At 42.8% G+C, this 17,431-nt stretch overlaps 1 protein-coding gene across 5 annotated transcripts in view; it reads left to right on the top strand.

Moving 5' to 3' along the window:
- Positions 1-1,050: 1,050 nt before the first annotated feature.
- The window catches only part of PPP2R1B (protein phosphatase 2 scaffold subunit Abeta), a 42,765-nt gene continuing 26,384 nt past the window's right edge, over positions 1,051-17,431 (top strand). For 4 of the 5 annotated variants that reach the window (XR_003308373.2, XR_003308372.2, XM_031933933.1 and 1 more), the window contains exons 1-10: positions 1,051-1,685; positions 2,544-2,634; positions 3,026-3,126; positions 6,850-7,082; positions 7,944-8,091; positions 12,395-12,550; positions 12,747-12,861; positions 13,580-13,650; positions 14,581-14,715; positions 15,531-15,704. Coding sequence is in view for 3 of the 5 variants with exons in the window: in XM_031933933.1 (XP_031789793.1) it covers positions 1,572-1,685; positions 2,544-2,634; positions 3,026-3,126; positions 6,850-7,082; positions 7,944-8,091; positions 12,395-12,550; positions 12,747-12,861; positions 13,580-13,650; positions 14,581-14,715; positions 15,531-15,704 (1,338 nt within the window). In the remaining 2 variants the exon portion in view is untranslated. The remainder of the gene's footprint in view (positions 1,686-2,543; positions 2,635-3,025; positions 3,127-6,849; positions 7,083-7,943; positions 8,092-12,394; positions 12,551-12,746; positions 12,862-13,579; positions 13,651-14,580; positions 14,716-15,530; positions 15,705-17,431) is intronic. The other variant, XM_023208211.3, reaches the window with a different exon arrangement.

Below are 17,431 nucleotides of genomic sequence, written 5' to 3'. Positions count from 1 at the left end.
TGTGGCAATACTGAGTTGTAAGGTTGTCACCCAAATAATTCAGAATATGCTTATGCAAATCTAAAAAATATGAAAATGAAAATAAAATGAAAACCCTAGAGAATACATCCACAAACATAATTTGAGAAAAACTGTTCGGGTCTGCTGGTTCCCAAACTTTCATTACTATCAAAGGCTCTATCTATTGTGCTTACTTCCAAGCACCTCATTCATTCATTCAGTTCATTCATTCACAGGCTCTATTGTGCTTACTTCCAAGAACCCTATTTATTTATTTATTTATTTTTGACACAGGGTCTCACTCTGCCGCCCAGATTGGAGTACAGTGGTGCGATCCTGGCTCACTGCAACCTCTGCCTCCGGGGCTCAAGAGATTCTTATGTCAGCCTCCTGAGTAGCTGGGACTACAGGTGCCCGTCACCAGCCCAGCTAATTTTGTATTTTTAGTAGAGATGGGGTTTCACCAAGTTAGCCAGGCTGGTCTCGAACTCCTGGCCTCAAGTGATCCGCCCGCCTCGGCCTCAGAACCCCATGTTTTAAACAAGTCTGTCTCCTACATTGCATTAATAGTTTCATTAATCAGGCACATAGAATTACCATTTCGGAGCTTGTGATCCCCATCTGTAGTTATCACTCCAAGCTGCTTAAATTCCAGTCTAAAACAAACAAAACATTCTAATTATTCTGTGCTACCCTGACAAGGGTAAGTGAAAACTTTCCATTCAGGTTTGTAAGAACGAGCTCCCAGACCTCCACCTCTTCCCCTTGCTGCCTCTAAGGACTCTTGGAGGTCTAGGGAGGCCAGTTTGGATTTTCTTGCTCAGGGGATTAAAGCTTGTCCTAGTTTTGCTTCATTGTTGTACTTCTAGCATGCTAAAGAGCTAAAAAATGGGAGGAAGAAAATACAACAGAAGGCACCATTCCAGTACCAAACTGAAAAGAAACACAAAAACAAGAGAGCAGCATGTTTTTAACAGCTTGCGTGGAAAAAATACTGACTGGGGAGTTTGGACAGCACTGTTCATTTTCTCTCACCGCCCGCGTTATTTGTCTTACGGAGCAGGAGCCAGATACCATTCTGGAGAACAGGGCGAGGGAAGAGGTGGAGGGGTTCTGTGGAAGCTTGAGGCTGAGCGGAGAAATTAGGGCTGGAAATCCAGTGGCTCAGGGCCAGGATGAAGTCAGGGGAGGTGCTAAAGCCTTTTTCCTCCTGGCCTCAGGCACTCTCTTTGGTCCGCCAGAGTCTTAAGAGGGCACAGCGTGGATCACTCAGGTAGGTCCCTGGCCCCTTCAGACTACAACGAGCCGGATGAATCCCTGTACCTGTTTCTTTCGGCTGGGGAAAGGACGCAGGGGTTCCATTCGCTTTCTCAGCCCACCCGTCTTCTTGAGTTCAGACCTACAACTCCTGCAGTGGGGGGTCGGAAGGGAGTCTTAATCATCGGGACAGAAACTCAGCTCCCCAACCTCTGCTAAACCCGCGTGGCGGCCTTCTTCCTTGCTGCCTGGGCGCGGGGCGGGGCCTGGGCGCGGGACGGGAGGCGGTGACCAGCAGCAGGAGGAGAAAGAACATGGCGGGCGCATCGGGGCTCGGGACCGGCCCAGGAGCAGCCGGGGGAGATGGAGATGATTCGCTATATCCAATCGCGGTTTTAATCGACGAGCTCCGCAATGAAGACGTGCAGGTACTGGACTGAGGCCGGGGAGCCGAGGCGAGACCGGCTGGTCGCGTGGTAGAGAAGGGGGAAGGCCTGCGCCGCGGTGGGGGTGGCCGGGGTACTGAATGAGCCGGACTCGTAGCAGAAACTTGAAGGGGAGGCAGGGAAAGCTCTGCGAGGGGCTGTGGTGACACGCCTCGACCCTCCCGGGGACCTCTCTAGTACCCCTGCTTCGGACCCCCTAAGGGGTCCGCCCGGAGCCTTGCCTTTCCAGGGCGGTTGTCGGGGAACCCGCTTCCCGCCTGGGCGCCCTATCCGGGCCGTGAGGTGGCCGCGTCTGGTAGGCGAGGGAGCTGGAGAAGCGCGGTGCCGGGCGGAGACGGGGCTGGAGCGGCTGAGGGGCGCAGGATGCCCAGAAGCCCTTTGAAGTGCCTCGGAATCCCTTCATCTGGGCTTGGAACTGGCTCGTCTTGTTGGGTAGAAAGAGGGGGGTGGGATGGCCGATTCACCTGGACGAGTCGTTGTATCAGCTGTGCGGGAACTTTTCTTTGAAACCACAGGCGTTGTATTCAACCGTTTCACCTGCTTCACCACTGCCAAAGTGCTCTCTTTTTAAGGTTATCTTACTTCCTGGGTGTTGTATTGTCTTTCATTCATTTCTCTTCCGGGCCCTTCTGAGTGTTTCTCCTAGGAAATCTTCCGCCGGCTAGTGAGGCCGAGTTACACTCCTCCGTCCTATGAGGTTCCTTAACAGTAAAATCTAAGTGAAAGACTATCTTCATTCTTACCCCTGTGTCATTATTTCACCTGTTAGTACCTTTTGTCTTTTGATCTAAATTCAACCGTTTCTTTACATTGTTCTTCTTTCTACTTTCTTTTCTGAAGCTCCGACTCAACAGTATTAAGAAGTTATCAACAATTGCCCTAGCACTTGGAGTAGAAAGGACGCGAAGTGAATTGTTGCCATTCCTTACAGGTATGTGAATCTTTCTTTAAAGAAAGGCAGGGACATTCCATTTTCCAGGGACTTTCTACACTGACTTTTTTAGTTTGTTACCCACATTAAAATGAGCCAGGTGCTTTCTGTGCAAAAGACACAGAACAGAGGATATTATTAGTTGTGGTTAGATATATTCAAACATCAACCATTTAGCTGTTGGGAAAGTAATTGATATGGGAGTATGAATTTCTAATTCGTTGTACAAAACAGATCCAGGAAGATGGTTGATTGAGGAGAAGGAAGAAAATGCTGTTAGGATCTTGACTGGGCCACCTTACCCGTGGCATAGTGAATCTGTTCCTAGTTTTGTGTCTGTCCAGCTATGTGAGAACTATCCATGTTGATGAGTCCCTGTTGTCACTTCCAGATACAATTTATGATGAAGATGAGGTATTATTAGCTCTTGCTGAGCAGCTGGGAAATTTCACTGGCCTAGTGGGAGGTCCTGACTTTGCCCACTGTCTGCTGGTGAGTATTTATAAGCTGCCTACCTTCCTAGAACTTTTGCAGTAAAAATGATACACAGTTTGGTGATAGACACACTGCAGCATTTTTTATGCAGATCTTTTTATGGGCAGATAGTCATGTTAGTCATTGAGAGAAGAAATACTATAGGCACTTTGGACTCAACCCCTTCTTTTTTTTCTGTGGATAAGAGAACTTCGTCCTTCTTTTCTGCATCTGTAGACTTATTAGTTTAGATGGAGGTAAAAAAAAGGATTTGATTGTTTTTATGGTTCCCCCGCGTGATGTTGGAAACCTTAATTCTCACCTGGCAGCATTTTGTCTTTGTCAATGTAACTTTTGCTTCTGACTTTCTGAGTTTGATGAATTTGGTTCAATTTAATTGACATTTATTAAGAGTCTATCAGACACATCGTAATTTACAATGTTAATGTTGAAAAAGACCAATGTGAGGGGGCTTGGTGGCACAAGCCTGTAGTACCAGCTACTTAGGAGGCTGAGATGGGAGGATCACTTGAGCCCAGGAGTTTGAATCCAGCCTGGGCAACATAGTGAGATCCCCATCTCTTAAAAAAAAAAGAAAATGACCACCAAAGTGAATTGAATGAGGTCCCTTGCCTTTGTGTGTCAGCAAATAATTACTGTGCAGTCTTAAATGGAAAGATGTAAGTACCTACAAAATACCCTACCCACGTAATAGAGGGGAGAAAGGGATTCACTCAGGGTGATCAAGGAAGACCTTGGGAGATGATGTCTGAACTAGATTTTAAAGGATGACCAGGAATTCAACAGATGGACAAGGTAGGGTTGTATGCGTCAGGGCTTTCAATACTGGGTAGTAATACTGATTCTGGTGATTTCTATCTCTAGTTCTGGTTTTTCCATGGAACTCCTGAGGTAGATTGATTAATAGATAAGTATGAATATGTAGATATAGATACATATATTTCTATATATACAGGCCTATGCTTTTTTCTACTTGAATGTCAAACAGGTATTTCAAACTTAACATACCCAAAACAAAACCTAGCTCTATCCCCCAAATACACTTCTCATTTAGTTGTTCCACTTCAGTAAATGGTATCACTGTCTTCCCAGTTGGACAAGCCAAAACCTAGAATATATTCTTGAATTCTCTTTCCCTTCTTCCCCACATCTAATCCATTAGTAATTCCTATAGAGTCTGCGTATATTTCAAATCAGTCCACTTTCTTCCATCCCTTGTATTACCAGCCTAGTCCAGGCCATCATCTTTCCTCTAGATTGCTGTAGTAGCTTCCTAACAATGCTTTCCACTCTTGTCTCTCACCCGACCCTTACAGTTCACGTCACCCAGCAGATGGCTCACTCTCTGCCATAGCTCTTAGAAAATCCAAATTCTGTACCTTAGCTTATAAGGCTTTTTATGACCTTCCTCTGTAGGATTATCATACGCCCAGTGGTACTGCATGAGAAGAGGTCGCAGTAGGCAGGGACAGAGCGCAAAAGGCCTTGATAATCTCGTACATTCACATTGGTCATCTTTCTGTTCTTTGAACTAACCTAGCTCATTATTCCCTTAAGACCTTTGCCCTAGGTCTTCCCTCTAATGAAAAGCTCTTTCAAGCTTTCAGTGCCTGGCTCCTTGTCATTCACGAATCTACTTCAATGCATCTCCTCAGGGAGGTTTTCCCCAACCCCTCAACTTGAAATAGCCTCCCAATCATCCCTTACCACATCATCCTACTCCTTTTTTCTATAGAGTATTCATCACCAAACGGTTTTCTTGATTGATTGTTGTCTTACTCCATTAGAATGTAAATGCCACTAGAGTGAGGAAGCTTGTCTGCTTTGTTTCTTCTGTGTCCCCAATGCTAGATGCAACAATAATCCTGTATTGAGAAAATGAATTTCAGAGGCTTGGAAGCATGAAACAGACTGGGTTCAAAACTGCTGAGTGTGGCTGGGTGTGGTGGCTCACACCTGTAATCCTTGCCTTGGGAGGCCAAAGCAGCAGGAGGATTGCTTGAGCCCAGGAGTTCAAGACCAGCCTGGGCAACATAGTGAGACCCCAACTCTTAAAAAAAAAATAGCTGGGCATGGTGGCATGTGTCTGTAGTCCTAGCTACTCGAGAGGCTGAGGCAGAAGGACAAGGAGTCTGAGGCCGCACTGAACCATGATTGTGCCACTGCACTTTAGCCTGGGCAACAGAGCAAGACCCTGTCTCTTAAAAAAAAAAAAAAAAAAAGAACTGCTGGAATGTGAAGCGTTGAGGTTGGGTAGGCAGAGTGGTCATCAAGGGCCAGGCAGAGTTCAAATCAAGAGACCACTCATAAGCAATTCTCAGGAGCATGGCCTCATCCTGTGGTAATGATAGCTATTATCCAGTGATACTGCAGGAGAGGGGGTTACAGTAGACAGGACAGATCATGAAATGCCTTGGCAAGTGAGAAACAGTATCTTTTTAATGGGTTTCTGAAATACCTTCTAGGAAAGCTGAATACTCTCTACCTGTGTGTATCAAACAATTTTTAAAATACATTATTAGACACACTTCTTTAACTCATTTATGCTTCTGTTTCATTCTTGGTTAGTTCTATATATGGGTTTTATGCTTTAAAATCTGTAGCTCATGGCATGTGTAGAATCTACCTGGACTACATGCAAACTCAGTAAGGCAGAGGTTCAGAGAGCCAGCCTGTTTACACTTTTTACTAGGCCATGCCATATTCAGTTACTGCTCCTAATCCGGATCATCCACCCTGTTTGGCCTCTTCTGTTTCTAAAGCTGTAAGCAAGGTGTCCTATCATCTCTGTACTTTTCTTTTTTTTTTTTTTTTTGAGACCAGAGTCTCACTCTGTCACCCAGGCTCAAGTGCAGTGGCACAATCTCAGCTCACTACAACCTCCGCCTCCTGGGTTCAAGCGATTCTCATGCCTCAGCCTCCTGAGTAGCTGGGATTACAGGCATGTGCCACCATGTCTGGCAAATTTTTGTATTTTTTGGTAGAGACAGGGTTCCACCATGTTGGCCAGGCTGGTCTCGAACTCCTGACCTCAGTGATCTGCCCACCTCGGCCTCCCGAGGCCTGGGATTACAAGCGTGAGCTACCTTGCCCGGCCAGTCTCTGTAGTTTTCACTTGATTGTTCTGTCAGAAACTCCTTCCTGCCCTATGGCTAATGGAAAGTTGCTGAATATGTTCTGAAAAAAGCAATTTTGTACTCAGCATTTTGTAGGTTGGATAAAAGGATGGAATGGAGATAGTGGATAAGCATTGCTTGCACCTCTGGGAGTGGTAGAATGATACTGAAAAGGCTGTGGACTCAGTGACCTGACAAGCTGTTATCCTGTATTTGTGGTGCCTAATGTTTGTCATATTTTTGTACTTACTCTTGAGGAAATATACAGGATCCTGTCTGAATTTGGCTGTGTATCTTTTAAACCTAGTGATTCAGCTCACAGTAATATTAATATTGTGTCAAGTCTCTTACACTGTGTCATTTGTAGACACCATCTGGGAATTGCCATCTGGGACACGAGATCTTGGCTTTTCTACAGAAGTCGTGTCTTCAGGTTGGCTGCACCATATGTTATCACTGTGTGAGCTGAAAGTAACCATTTGGTATGATGCAGCTAACATTCTGGTTACGTGTACCACCTCCCTTCAGTCACTTTAAAAGGTGATTATCTGTTTCTAACCTGATTCAATAAGTTTTCTCTGGTTTTCCTTTTGAATCCATTCAGCCTCCTTTGGAAAATCTGGCAACTGTGGAAGAGACTGTTGTTCGTGACAAGGCTGTGGAGTCCCTGAGACAGATCTCCCAGGAGCATACTCCTGTTGCTCTGGAAGCTTATTTTGTACCTCTGGTGAAACGCCTAGCAAGTGGGGATTGGTTCACCTCTCGCACGTCTGCATGTGGTTTGTTCAGCGTTTGCTATCCCAGGGCATCAAATGCTGTTAAAGCAGAAATCAGACAGTAAGCTCTGGTGTTTTTTTGCTTTGTTAAAGCAGAAATCAGACAGTAAGCTATGAGTTATTTGGGATTACTGGGGACTTGTAGCTGACAATTTACATAGTACATTGTTACCAATGAGTGGCTGATACTAGGATAGTAGGTTTTATGACATCTTTTTTTTTGTTTTGTTTTGTTTAAGAGATAAGGTCTTGCTCTGTTGCGCAGGCTGGAGTGCGGTGGCGCAATCATAGCTCACTGCAACCTTGAACTCTTGTGCTTAAGTGATCCTCCAGCCTCAGCCTCCAAGTAGCTAGGACTGTCAACATACACCACTGTGTCTGGCTAATTTTTAAAAATTTTTTTCTGGCTGGGTGCAGTGGCTCATGCTTGTAATCCCAGCACTTTGAGAGGTTGAGGTGGGAAGATTGCCTGAGCTCAGGAGTTCAAGGCTAGCTTGAGCAACATAGTGAGACCTTGTCTCGACTAAAAAGAAAAAAGAAATTAGCTGGGCATGCCTGTATTCCTGCTACTCAGAAGGCTGAGGTGGGAGGTTCACTTGAGCTCCCCCCAACAAAAAAAAATATTTTTTGGGTATAGATAGGGTCTTGCTATGTTGCCCAGTCTGCTTTCAATTCCTGGCCTCAAGCAATCCTACCTGGGCCTCCCAAAGTGCTTTGATTACAGGTGTGAGGGACCATGTCTGGCCTGTGATGTCATTTTTTATTATTCAGTTGAATATGTTTTATTTTTGTTACTTCTATGACTAGAAGCCTAGTCACTGATTATTGTAAGATAAAACCTCTAATAGTCTGTCTATGTGTATGGGGGCAGGTTTAGTCAGTGTTATTTGATGGGAAATACCTTCATTGTTTTATGTTGCAGGCAATTCCGTTCCTTGTGCTCAGATGACACACCAATGGTACGACGTGCTGCTGCTTCCAAATTGGGTGAATTTGCAAAAGTTTTGGAATTAGACAGTGTGAAAAGTGAAATTGTTCCACTCTTCACTAATCTAGCTTCAGATGAACAGGTAAACTCACTCAGTATTTAAGGGACACAGATATGCTCCTTTCCTCTAAATTTTCAGAATTTCTTTGGGGAGTTTTAGTTTTCTTGTTAGGATTCTTTTTGCAGAATTAGTGCTGATTCTGGCCTGGTTAAAGTGTAACATGCTCACCTCGGTGTTCTTATGTTTCTTTCTTAACCAGACCATGATTTCTCTCTTACATTAGCAGCTGTTAAAAGAGTGGGGAGTCAGAGAGGAAATGGGAGCCATAATTAGAAAGGAAGACCAAAGCTGCTTGGAGGGTAACATACCTTTGGGAATTGCTGGCTGTATTGTAATATGAGGGAGTAATGTTTCCTGGAATTTTTGACTTTTCAGATAAATAAGCTTAGAATGTGTTAGGAAAGCTATTTGACCCTCTGCTTCCTCTATAGTAGTGTATGGGATTACTTCACATGATCGTATTTAATTCCGAAGATCTAGGTCTCTTTGGTGTAGAAATAACAATAAAACTAGCAAACATGTAAATGAAGTACTTAATTTTTCTCTGCCTTTAAGTAGTTATTTGTATTAAGTAATTCAGTCCTTACAACAGCCCCATGAGATAGCCCATTTTACACATTAGAAAACAAAGGCACAGAAAGTTTAAGTAACTTGCTCAAGTTTGCATAGTGGAGTCAGAATTTGAATCTAAGTGGTTTGGCTCAAGAATTTGTGCCCTTCACAGCTAGACTGTACTGCTGCTCTGTAATGGTGCTCAGAAGGATGAGTTCCCAGAGTTCCTGGACTCCAGAAGAGTCCTTTTGGGCTTTTAATTTGCTTGTTACCTGCCCTAAGATCGCTTCATGTGTACAGGACCACAAGCCCCAGGACACATACTAATGAGTCTCATTTTCAGATCCTAAATCTAAAGATCCAAATCCTATTTTCAAAATAATTTTAAAAATTTATTTGAATTTTTATTCTAATAATAAATGTACAAAATAAATGTATAACTTAATGAACTATTATAAGGTGATACCAGCTTGTTAACTATCACCTATGATAGGAGACATCACTTTCACAGCCACTATCCCAGAATCCCTCCATGGATTCCCTTTCAAACACAATCTCTTCCTTCCTCCTCCACTTGCCACTCTGTTTCTTTAAGAGTACATTATCCTAACTTTTATGATAAGTACAGCCTTAGTTTTCTTTGCATTTTTTTTTTTTTTTTTTTTGACAGTCTCACTCTGTCACCAGGCTGGAGTGCAGTGGCGCAATCTCGGCTCTCTGCAACCTCTGCCTCCCGGGTTCAAGTGATTCTCCTGCCTCAGCCTCTTGAGTATCTGGGAGTATAGGCGCATGCCACCATGCCCAGCTAACTTTTGTATTTTTAGTAGAGACGGGGTTTCATCACGTTGGGGTTTCATCATCAGGATGGTCTTGATCTCTTGACCTCGTGATCTGCCCACCTTGGCCTCCCAAAGTGCTGGGATTACAGGCATGAGCCACTGTGCCTGGCCTTCTTTGCACTTTTATTACCCAGATGTTATAGTTTAAAACAGTGCTTTTCAACAGAAATATAACGTAAGCTACGTGTTAATTTTAAGTTTTCTACTGGCCATGTTTTTAAAAGTAAAAAGAAATAGGCGAAATTAATATTTGTATTCAACCAAAAATTTCCAAAATCTTATTATTTGAGTGTAAATAATGTGTACCAGCCACATTTCAAGTCTTGGCATGAGATGATGATGGTAATAGGGTGGTAGTGAAGATGGAAAGGATCTGGATGTCAGTTTGGAAGTGGGATCAATAGGACTTCGTATTATTGGATTGGATGAAGGGGAGAGGAATCAAGATCCCCTAGGATTGTTTGCTTGAGCAGCTGGGTGGATGGTGGTGCCATCGTTAAGATGGAGAAAATTCTGGGAGGAGGAACGGGTATAGGAGAGAAAACGAAGTTCTGGAAGAGAAGTAATTTTTTTTTTTTTTTTTTTTTGAGATAGAGTTTCACTCTTGTCGCCTAGGCTGGAGTACAATGGCATGATCTCAGCTCACTGCAACCCCTGCCTCCAGGGTTCAAGTGATTCTTCTGCCTCAGCTTCCCGAGTAGTTGGAATTATAGTCGCCTGCCACCACGCCCAGCTAATTTTTTTGTATTTTCAGTAAAGATGGAGTTTCACTATGTTGGGTAGGCTGGTCTCGAACTCCTGACCTTGTGATCTGCCCGCCTTGGCCTCCCAAAGTGCTGGGATTACAGGCGTGAGCCACCGCACCTGACCAGAGAAGTACTTTTTTAACGAATATGTGTTAAATTCAGTAGTTGATTAGCAGTCCCATGATTTAGCATCATTTTTGAAATCCAAAAATATCTGTGTAGTCACTACCAAGAACTTAGCCCTGCCTTTTTTAGCCTGTGCACTTGCATACAGAGGAGTGTGTGTGTCTTTGGCATATAGTCAGTTATTGTTGATATACAGTTTTTAAGATTTGTAATATTTTGGAAGTTGGAGTCACTGTTAATGTCTCTCAAGTATATGTATGTGTATATACATAACTGTTACTGTACATACTTAAAATATTTTACCTATTTCTCCTGGGTGCTAATGTTTACATGTATTAAGATTCTACCTATATATGTATAATATACAAGTCTGCAGTCTCAGTTTCTACTTTCTCATTGATTTTTCTTTTTTTTTTTTTGAGTTGGAGTCTTGCTCTGTCACCCAGGCTGGAGTGCAGTGGCGTGATCTCGGCTCACTGCAGCCTCTGCCTCCTGGGTTCAAGCAATTCTGCTGCCTCAGCCTCCTGAGTATCTGGGATTACAGGCACGTGCCACCATGCCTGGCTAATTTTTGTATTTTTAGTAGAGATGGGGTTTCACCATGTTGGCCAGGCTGGTGTTGAACTCCTGACCTCAGGTGATCCACCTGCCTCGGCCTCCCAAAGTGCTGGGATTACAGGTGTGAGCCACCGCGTCTGGCCCCTCATTGATTTGTCTTAATTGTATATTTTCCACTTGTTCAAAGGACATAGGTGTCACACTGACTTTGGCTGTTTACATTTGGAAAGTTGAGTTCATTAATCCCATACTTTTCTAATTTCTGTGTTTTTCTAGCCGCAGCTTCCTCAAAGTTATTCTGTCCTTGATCTTCAACATTTAAATTCAACTGATTTTTGTTTTTGGTTTCTAACTTTTAATTGTTCTGTGTATTTCTTTCCAAGTCATCATCTTATGCTGCCTACACTCCTGTTACTGCCACCCTGATCTGAGTTTTTTGAAAATTGAGCTTCCTAAGTGATTTCCTTTACTCTTATTCTCTACCTTTGTCCTAATCTGTTATAAATAACTTGTACAAGTATTCTTTTCATTTTTATCCCTCAACTTTCTATTATAGTAAGGCTTTGAAGGCATCATTAAAATGGTTTTTTGTTGTTGTTGTTTTTCAAATTTTAAAATTTTCATTTCCTTTTCCTTCATAGAAACTCGGCATTCTAGCCAAGGTAATTACTTTGCTGTTTACTCATTGTACAAAGTCATTTCTATCTTTATGACTTCAACATGCCGTTCCAGGCAAAGAGAGCAGCTCTTCCTTTTTTTTTTTTTTGAGACGGAGTCTCACTCTGTCGCCCAGGCTGGAGTGCGGTGGCGCAATCTCAGCTCACTGCAAGCTCCGCCTCCCAGGTTCACATCATTCTCCTGCCTTAGCCTCCCGAGTAGCTGGGAATATAGGCGCCCACCACCATGCCTGGCTAATTTTTTGTATTTTTAGTAGAGATGGGATTTCACCGTGTTAGCCTGGATGGTCTTGATCTCCTGACCTCGTGATCCGCCTGCCTCAGCCTCCCAAAATGTTGGCATTACAGGCGTGAGCCACTGCGCCCCGCCAGGAGCAGCTCTTTCAAGATGTAAATAAATGGCCAGGCGTGGTGGCTTGTGCTTGTAATCCTAGCACTTTGGGAGGCCAAGGTGGGTGGATCATTTGAGGTCAGGAGTTTGAGATCAGCCTGGCCAACATGGTGAAACTCTGTCTCTACTAAAAATACAAAAATTAACTGGTCATGGTGGTGCATGCCTGTAATCCCAGCTACTCAGGAGGCTGAGTCAGGAGAATTGCTTCAGCCTGGGAGGCAGAGGTTGCAATAAGCCGAGATTGTACCACTGCACTCCAATCTGGGTGACAGAGTGAGACCCTGTCTGAAAAAAAAAAGATGTCAAGACATGAAACTATATAAGGTGCGGCAGTCGTGGTGGTGTTTATTTTTTTAAACACCTGCACCACCCCACAGCAGTTCCCCATGGGTCTCGGTAAATGTCTGAATTACAGAAATTTTGTTCCTTTAGGATTCAGTGCGTCTGCTAGCTGTGGAAGCTTGTGTCAGTATTGCCCAGTTACTGTCTCAGGATGACCTTGAGACTTTGGTGATGCCTACACTTCGACAAGCAGCAGAAGATAAATCTTGGCGAGTTCGCTATATGGTGGCTGACAAATTTTCAGAGGTAAAATGATCATTTTTAGGTACTAAGGAAATAAACCTGAACACCCATAGATTTGCTGTCGTACCCAAAGTTTCTGAATTCTTTTCAATGGGAAGTGTTGTGGCAAAAATATGTACTTACAGGTTGCGCAGTTTTGTTTTGCTCTTGTTAATTCTTTTGTTAGTATACATTGAAACCCGTTCAAATTCTTTTATAGCTCCAGAAAGCCATGGGTCCTAAAATCACCCTAAATGACCTCATCCCCGCCTTTCAGAACCTACTTAAGGACTGTGAAGCTGAAGTCCGGGCGGCTGCTGCCCACAAAGTAAAAGGTTAAGGAGTTCAGTTTATGTTGGAACATGTGTCGTTCATTTTGGTGCATTTCTTCTTTTTAGTGAATTTTGCATGTTTTTTATTCTAGAATATGTTTTTAAAATACATAGGGATGTTTTCAGTGTGTGGAAATGTCACATTGTCACATAAAGGTAGTCCCTTTGTGTTTAAAACCAATAAATAATTTTGTCTTGTTTTTGTAAAAAAAAATGCTTTTCAGATTGGATTGGTGTGATATGCAATGGCATAAAGATTTCATTTAAAAAGTTCATTTAGAACAAGAGCTATTTTCCTTATTTGCTTAAACATATAATGTAATTGAAATTGTTGGCCGGGCGCGGTGGCTCAAGCCTGTAATCCCAGCACTTTGGGAGGCCGAGACAGGCGGATCACGAGGTCAGGAGATCGAGACCATCCTGGCGAACACCGTGAAACCCCGTCTCTACTAAAAAATACAAAAAAACTAGCCGGGCGAGGTGGTGGGCGCCTGTAGTCCCAGCTACTCAGGAGGCTGAGGCAGGAGAATGGCGTGAACCCGGGAGGCGGAGCTTGCAGTGAGCTGAGATCCAGCCACTGCACTCCAGCCTGGGCGACAGAGTGTGACTCCATCTCAAAAACAAAAAAAAAGAAATTGTTGATAAACCTGGTTAAATGTCCTCATTTGGCTCTTTGTAAATGGCCCTGTGAAAGCATTCTTTTTTTCTATTTATCTTTTAGAACTTGGTGAGAACTTGCCCATTGAAGATAGAGAGACCATAATTATGAATCAGATTCTGCCCTATATAAAGGTAAACCTGACTTTAGTTTATTTTGTTTCACTCTGTTTTGTATAAAGGTAAACCTTAATCTCATTTTTTTTGTTTGTTTGTTTACCTTAAAGCTCTTTGAGTTTAAAGGTTGATAGGGAATGAATGGGGAAGATGTGTTAATGTGCAACATTGTTATTTATCACTTATTAGCCTATTGTAGTTGTAAAATGCTCTTTGGTGCATAGGTTTATGTTACCTAACTAGTAGTCTGAGGAAACATTATCAACTAATCAATATTGAAATAGTGCTGTCTTTAAATTGCTTGGGGTCGGGCCCGGTGGTGTATGCCTGTAATCCAAGCACTTTGGGAGGCTGAGGTGGGAGGATTTCTTGAGCCCAGAAGTTTGAGACCAGCCTGGGCAACATAGTGAGACCCCATTGCTACAAAAAATACAAAAATTAGTTGAGCCTGGTGGCATGCACCTGTAGTACCAACTACTTGGGAGTCTGAGGTGGGAGGACTGCTTGAGCCCGGGTGGTTGAGATGGCAGTGAGCTATGATCATGCCACTGCACTCCAGCCTAGGTGACAGGGTGAGACCCTGTCTCAAAAAAAAAAAAAAAAAATTCAGGCCATCTTGGTGGCTTACACCTGTAGTCCCAGCACTTTGAGAGGCCAAGGTAAGAGGATTACATGAACCCAGGAGTTCAAGACCAGCCCTGGCAATATAGTGAGAACCTATCTCTACAAAAAATAAAAAAAATTAGCCAGGCCTGGTGGTTCATGTCTGTAGACCCAGCTACTCTGGAGGCTGAAGTGCTCCAGCTGGGAGGTTGAGGCTGCAGTGAGCCAAGGTCACACCACTGCACTCCAGCCTGGGCAGCAGAGGAAGACTCTGTCTCCCAGAATAATGGTATGGAAGTTTCTGTTGTCTTGTAATAAAGGCTTTTAATTTTGATTTTATTTTAGGAATTAGTATCCGATACCAATCCACATGTCAAATCAGCTCTAGCTTCTGTAATTATGGGATTGTCTACTATTTTGGGCAAAGAGAATACCATTGAACATCTTCTACCTCTTTTTTTAGCTCAGTTAAAGGATGAGGTAGGTCTTACTTTATGTTCTGTTGCCTTTGATAGTGATTTGATTTGATTTGATTTTTGGTTTGGGGTTTCACTAAAATAGAACCCCCAAAAAGAAAATGGATAAAAAAATCATAACTTATTTTAAACCAATGACAACACCTGTGATTTTGGTTACAGGGTTATAGGTTCCTCAGAAAGTGGGCACAAGGACCCATTAAAGTAAACCTAGATATGTCTATCACCTTCACCTGACTTTTGTTTTATACTTCCTGGTTCCTTTAAAGCTAATGTGTCTTTGTTTAAGAAGTTTCTTTTATTTGAGCTTAAATATAGTATCCAAAATTATGATACCTAATATTTACTGAGTAATTACTGCGTACCAGGCATGAGCCTTAGTGCTTTGCATGTATTTTTACATGTAATTCTCTCAACAATCCTATGAGGTAGGTCGTATTATTCCATTTTACAGATGAGAAAGTTGAGGCCCAGAGGGTTAAAGTAACTTGAGCAAGGTCTTTCAACAATGGCAGATCTGAAATTTGAGTGCATCTGATTTAATTCCAGAGATTATGCTCTTTACCGTCTTATAGACTTTTCTTGTAGTCTTTAGTCTTACAGACTTTTCATTGAAATTTCTGATTAAGATCATTTATGTTCCTTGAGTTATTTATGTACTCTCTATTATTTCTTCAAGATTATCCTTTTTTTTTCACCTGAGTCAGTACTTTGTAATTTTAAAACTTACCTAGCAGTTTTTATCTTATCCTGACAGGAGACTGTTGGGCACAGTACTTGATTTTTATATGTGGTCTTCTGGGGCTTGTGTGCTTGCAGTGTCCTGAAGTTCGTTTGAATATCATCTCCAATTTGGATTGTGTAAATGAAGTGATTGGAATCCGTCAGCTCTCTCAGTCTCTCCTTCCTGCCATAGTGGAGCTGGCTGAAGATGCCAAATGGAGGGTCCGGCTGGCCATCATTGAGTATATGCCACTGCTGGCAGGCCAGCTGGTGAGTATGTGTTGCTCCATGAACTGCAGGGTAGTGTCAAATAGTGACAATTTACCATGGCAAGTAGGAGGCCTAGTAGCCTGTATGCTTACGTTTGTTTAGATGCATGAAAGTATGGCCTTGTTCTTGTTACCTATGGGATAGTTTTTATGTTTATTAGTGCATACATTTATTTTTTTTTAAGATGGAGTTTCACTCTTGTTCCCCAGGCTGGAGTGCAATGGTGCGATCTCAGCTCACTGCAACCTCCGCCTCCTGGATTTAAGCGATTCTCCTGCCTCAGCCTCCCAAGTAGCTGGGATTACAGGAATGTGCCACCACACCCAGCTAATTTTGTATTTTTAGTAGAGATGGGGTTTTACCACATTGGTCAGGCTGGTCTTGAATTCCTGACCTCAGGTGATTAACCTGCCGTGGCCTCCCAAAGTGCTGGGATTATAGGTGTGAGCCCCTGTACCCGGCCTGTTAGTGCATAAATTATAGGTTGAGTATCCCTCATCTAAATATGCTTGGGACCAGTATTTTTGGGACCAGAAGTGGATTTTGGAATATTTGTGTTATAAATACTTACTGGTTGAGCATCCCAAATTCAAAAATCCAAAGTCCAGAATGCTCCAGTGAGCATTTTCTTTGAGCATCATATTGGTGCTCAAAAAGTTTTGGAGTTTGGAACATTTCACATTTTGAATTTTTGGATTTGGGATGCTCAGTCTGTATTACAGAAACATATTTCACCTCATCACCACTGGAAAACAAAGCCATAGAATAATAAGATCAGTTTCTTGGCATATATAATGTAAATTTTATAATATTTAATGCCTTTGTGACTTAAGAAATATTTAACTGAGAAGAAAAGGGATTATGGTTTTAGGGTAAGTCTGATGTGACTTTTGCTCAAGGAAACTTTCCTGTTTGCCTTGTATTCTAAGTAAAATGTCCCTAGGTACCACTTGCCCTACATTCTGATTAAAGGGAGGTGAGGAACCACCATATAAAAAAGAAGTACTGAAAGGCTGGACACAGTGGCTGACACCTGTAAACCCAGCACTTTGGGAGGCAGAGGCAGGCGAATCACTTGAGGCCAGGAGTTCCAGACCAGCCTGGCCAACATGGTGAAACCCCATCTCTACTAAAATTATAAAAATTAGCTGAACACGGAGGTACATGCCTGTAATCCCAGCTACTCGGGAGGCTGAGGCAGGAGAATCACTTGAACCCAGGAGGCGAAGGCTGCAGTGAGCCAAGATCACACTACTGCACTCTAGTCTGGGCAACAGAGTGAAACTTTGTGTCAAAAAAAAAAAAAAGTTAGTGTTTTGGTCAAAGTCCACATTATCACATTATCTGTTACTGTTTGAGTTTCATGATTAGTTTTACCCTAACTAATCCCATGTTAGATAAAATTTCAAAGCTGGGTTTTATAGCCATATCCTTTCCTTTTTTTGAGTAGGTGACCTTGACTGTTCTAAGTTTGATGTACCTTTATCCCTGTTGGTAGCACTTACTACAGAGTATTGTAATTGTCTGTTACAGTCTAGTTGGAGAGATGGGTGATCTCTCAATGGTAGGGACTGTATTTTATTTCCAGTCCCTAACATAGTGCCCATAATTAATTAGGCACTTAACATTTTTTATTTTGGGGGGCAGGGTCTTGCTGTTGCCCAGGCTGGTCTCAAACTCGTGGCCTCAAACGATCCTCCTGCCTCAGCCTCCTGAGTAGCTGATAA

This window comes from Piliocolobus tephrosceles, chromosome 13, assembly GCF_002776525.5.
Source record: "Piliocolobus tephrosceles isolate RC106 chromosome 13, ASM277652v3, whole genome shotgun sequence".
Lineage (NCBI taxonomy): Eukaryota > Metazoa > Chordata > Mammalia > Primates > Cercopithecidae > Piliocolobus > Piliocolobus tephrosceles.
Note: the sequence above shows the minus strand (reverse complement) of the source record. Positions and strands in the feature narration are given on the sequence as shown.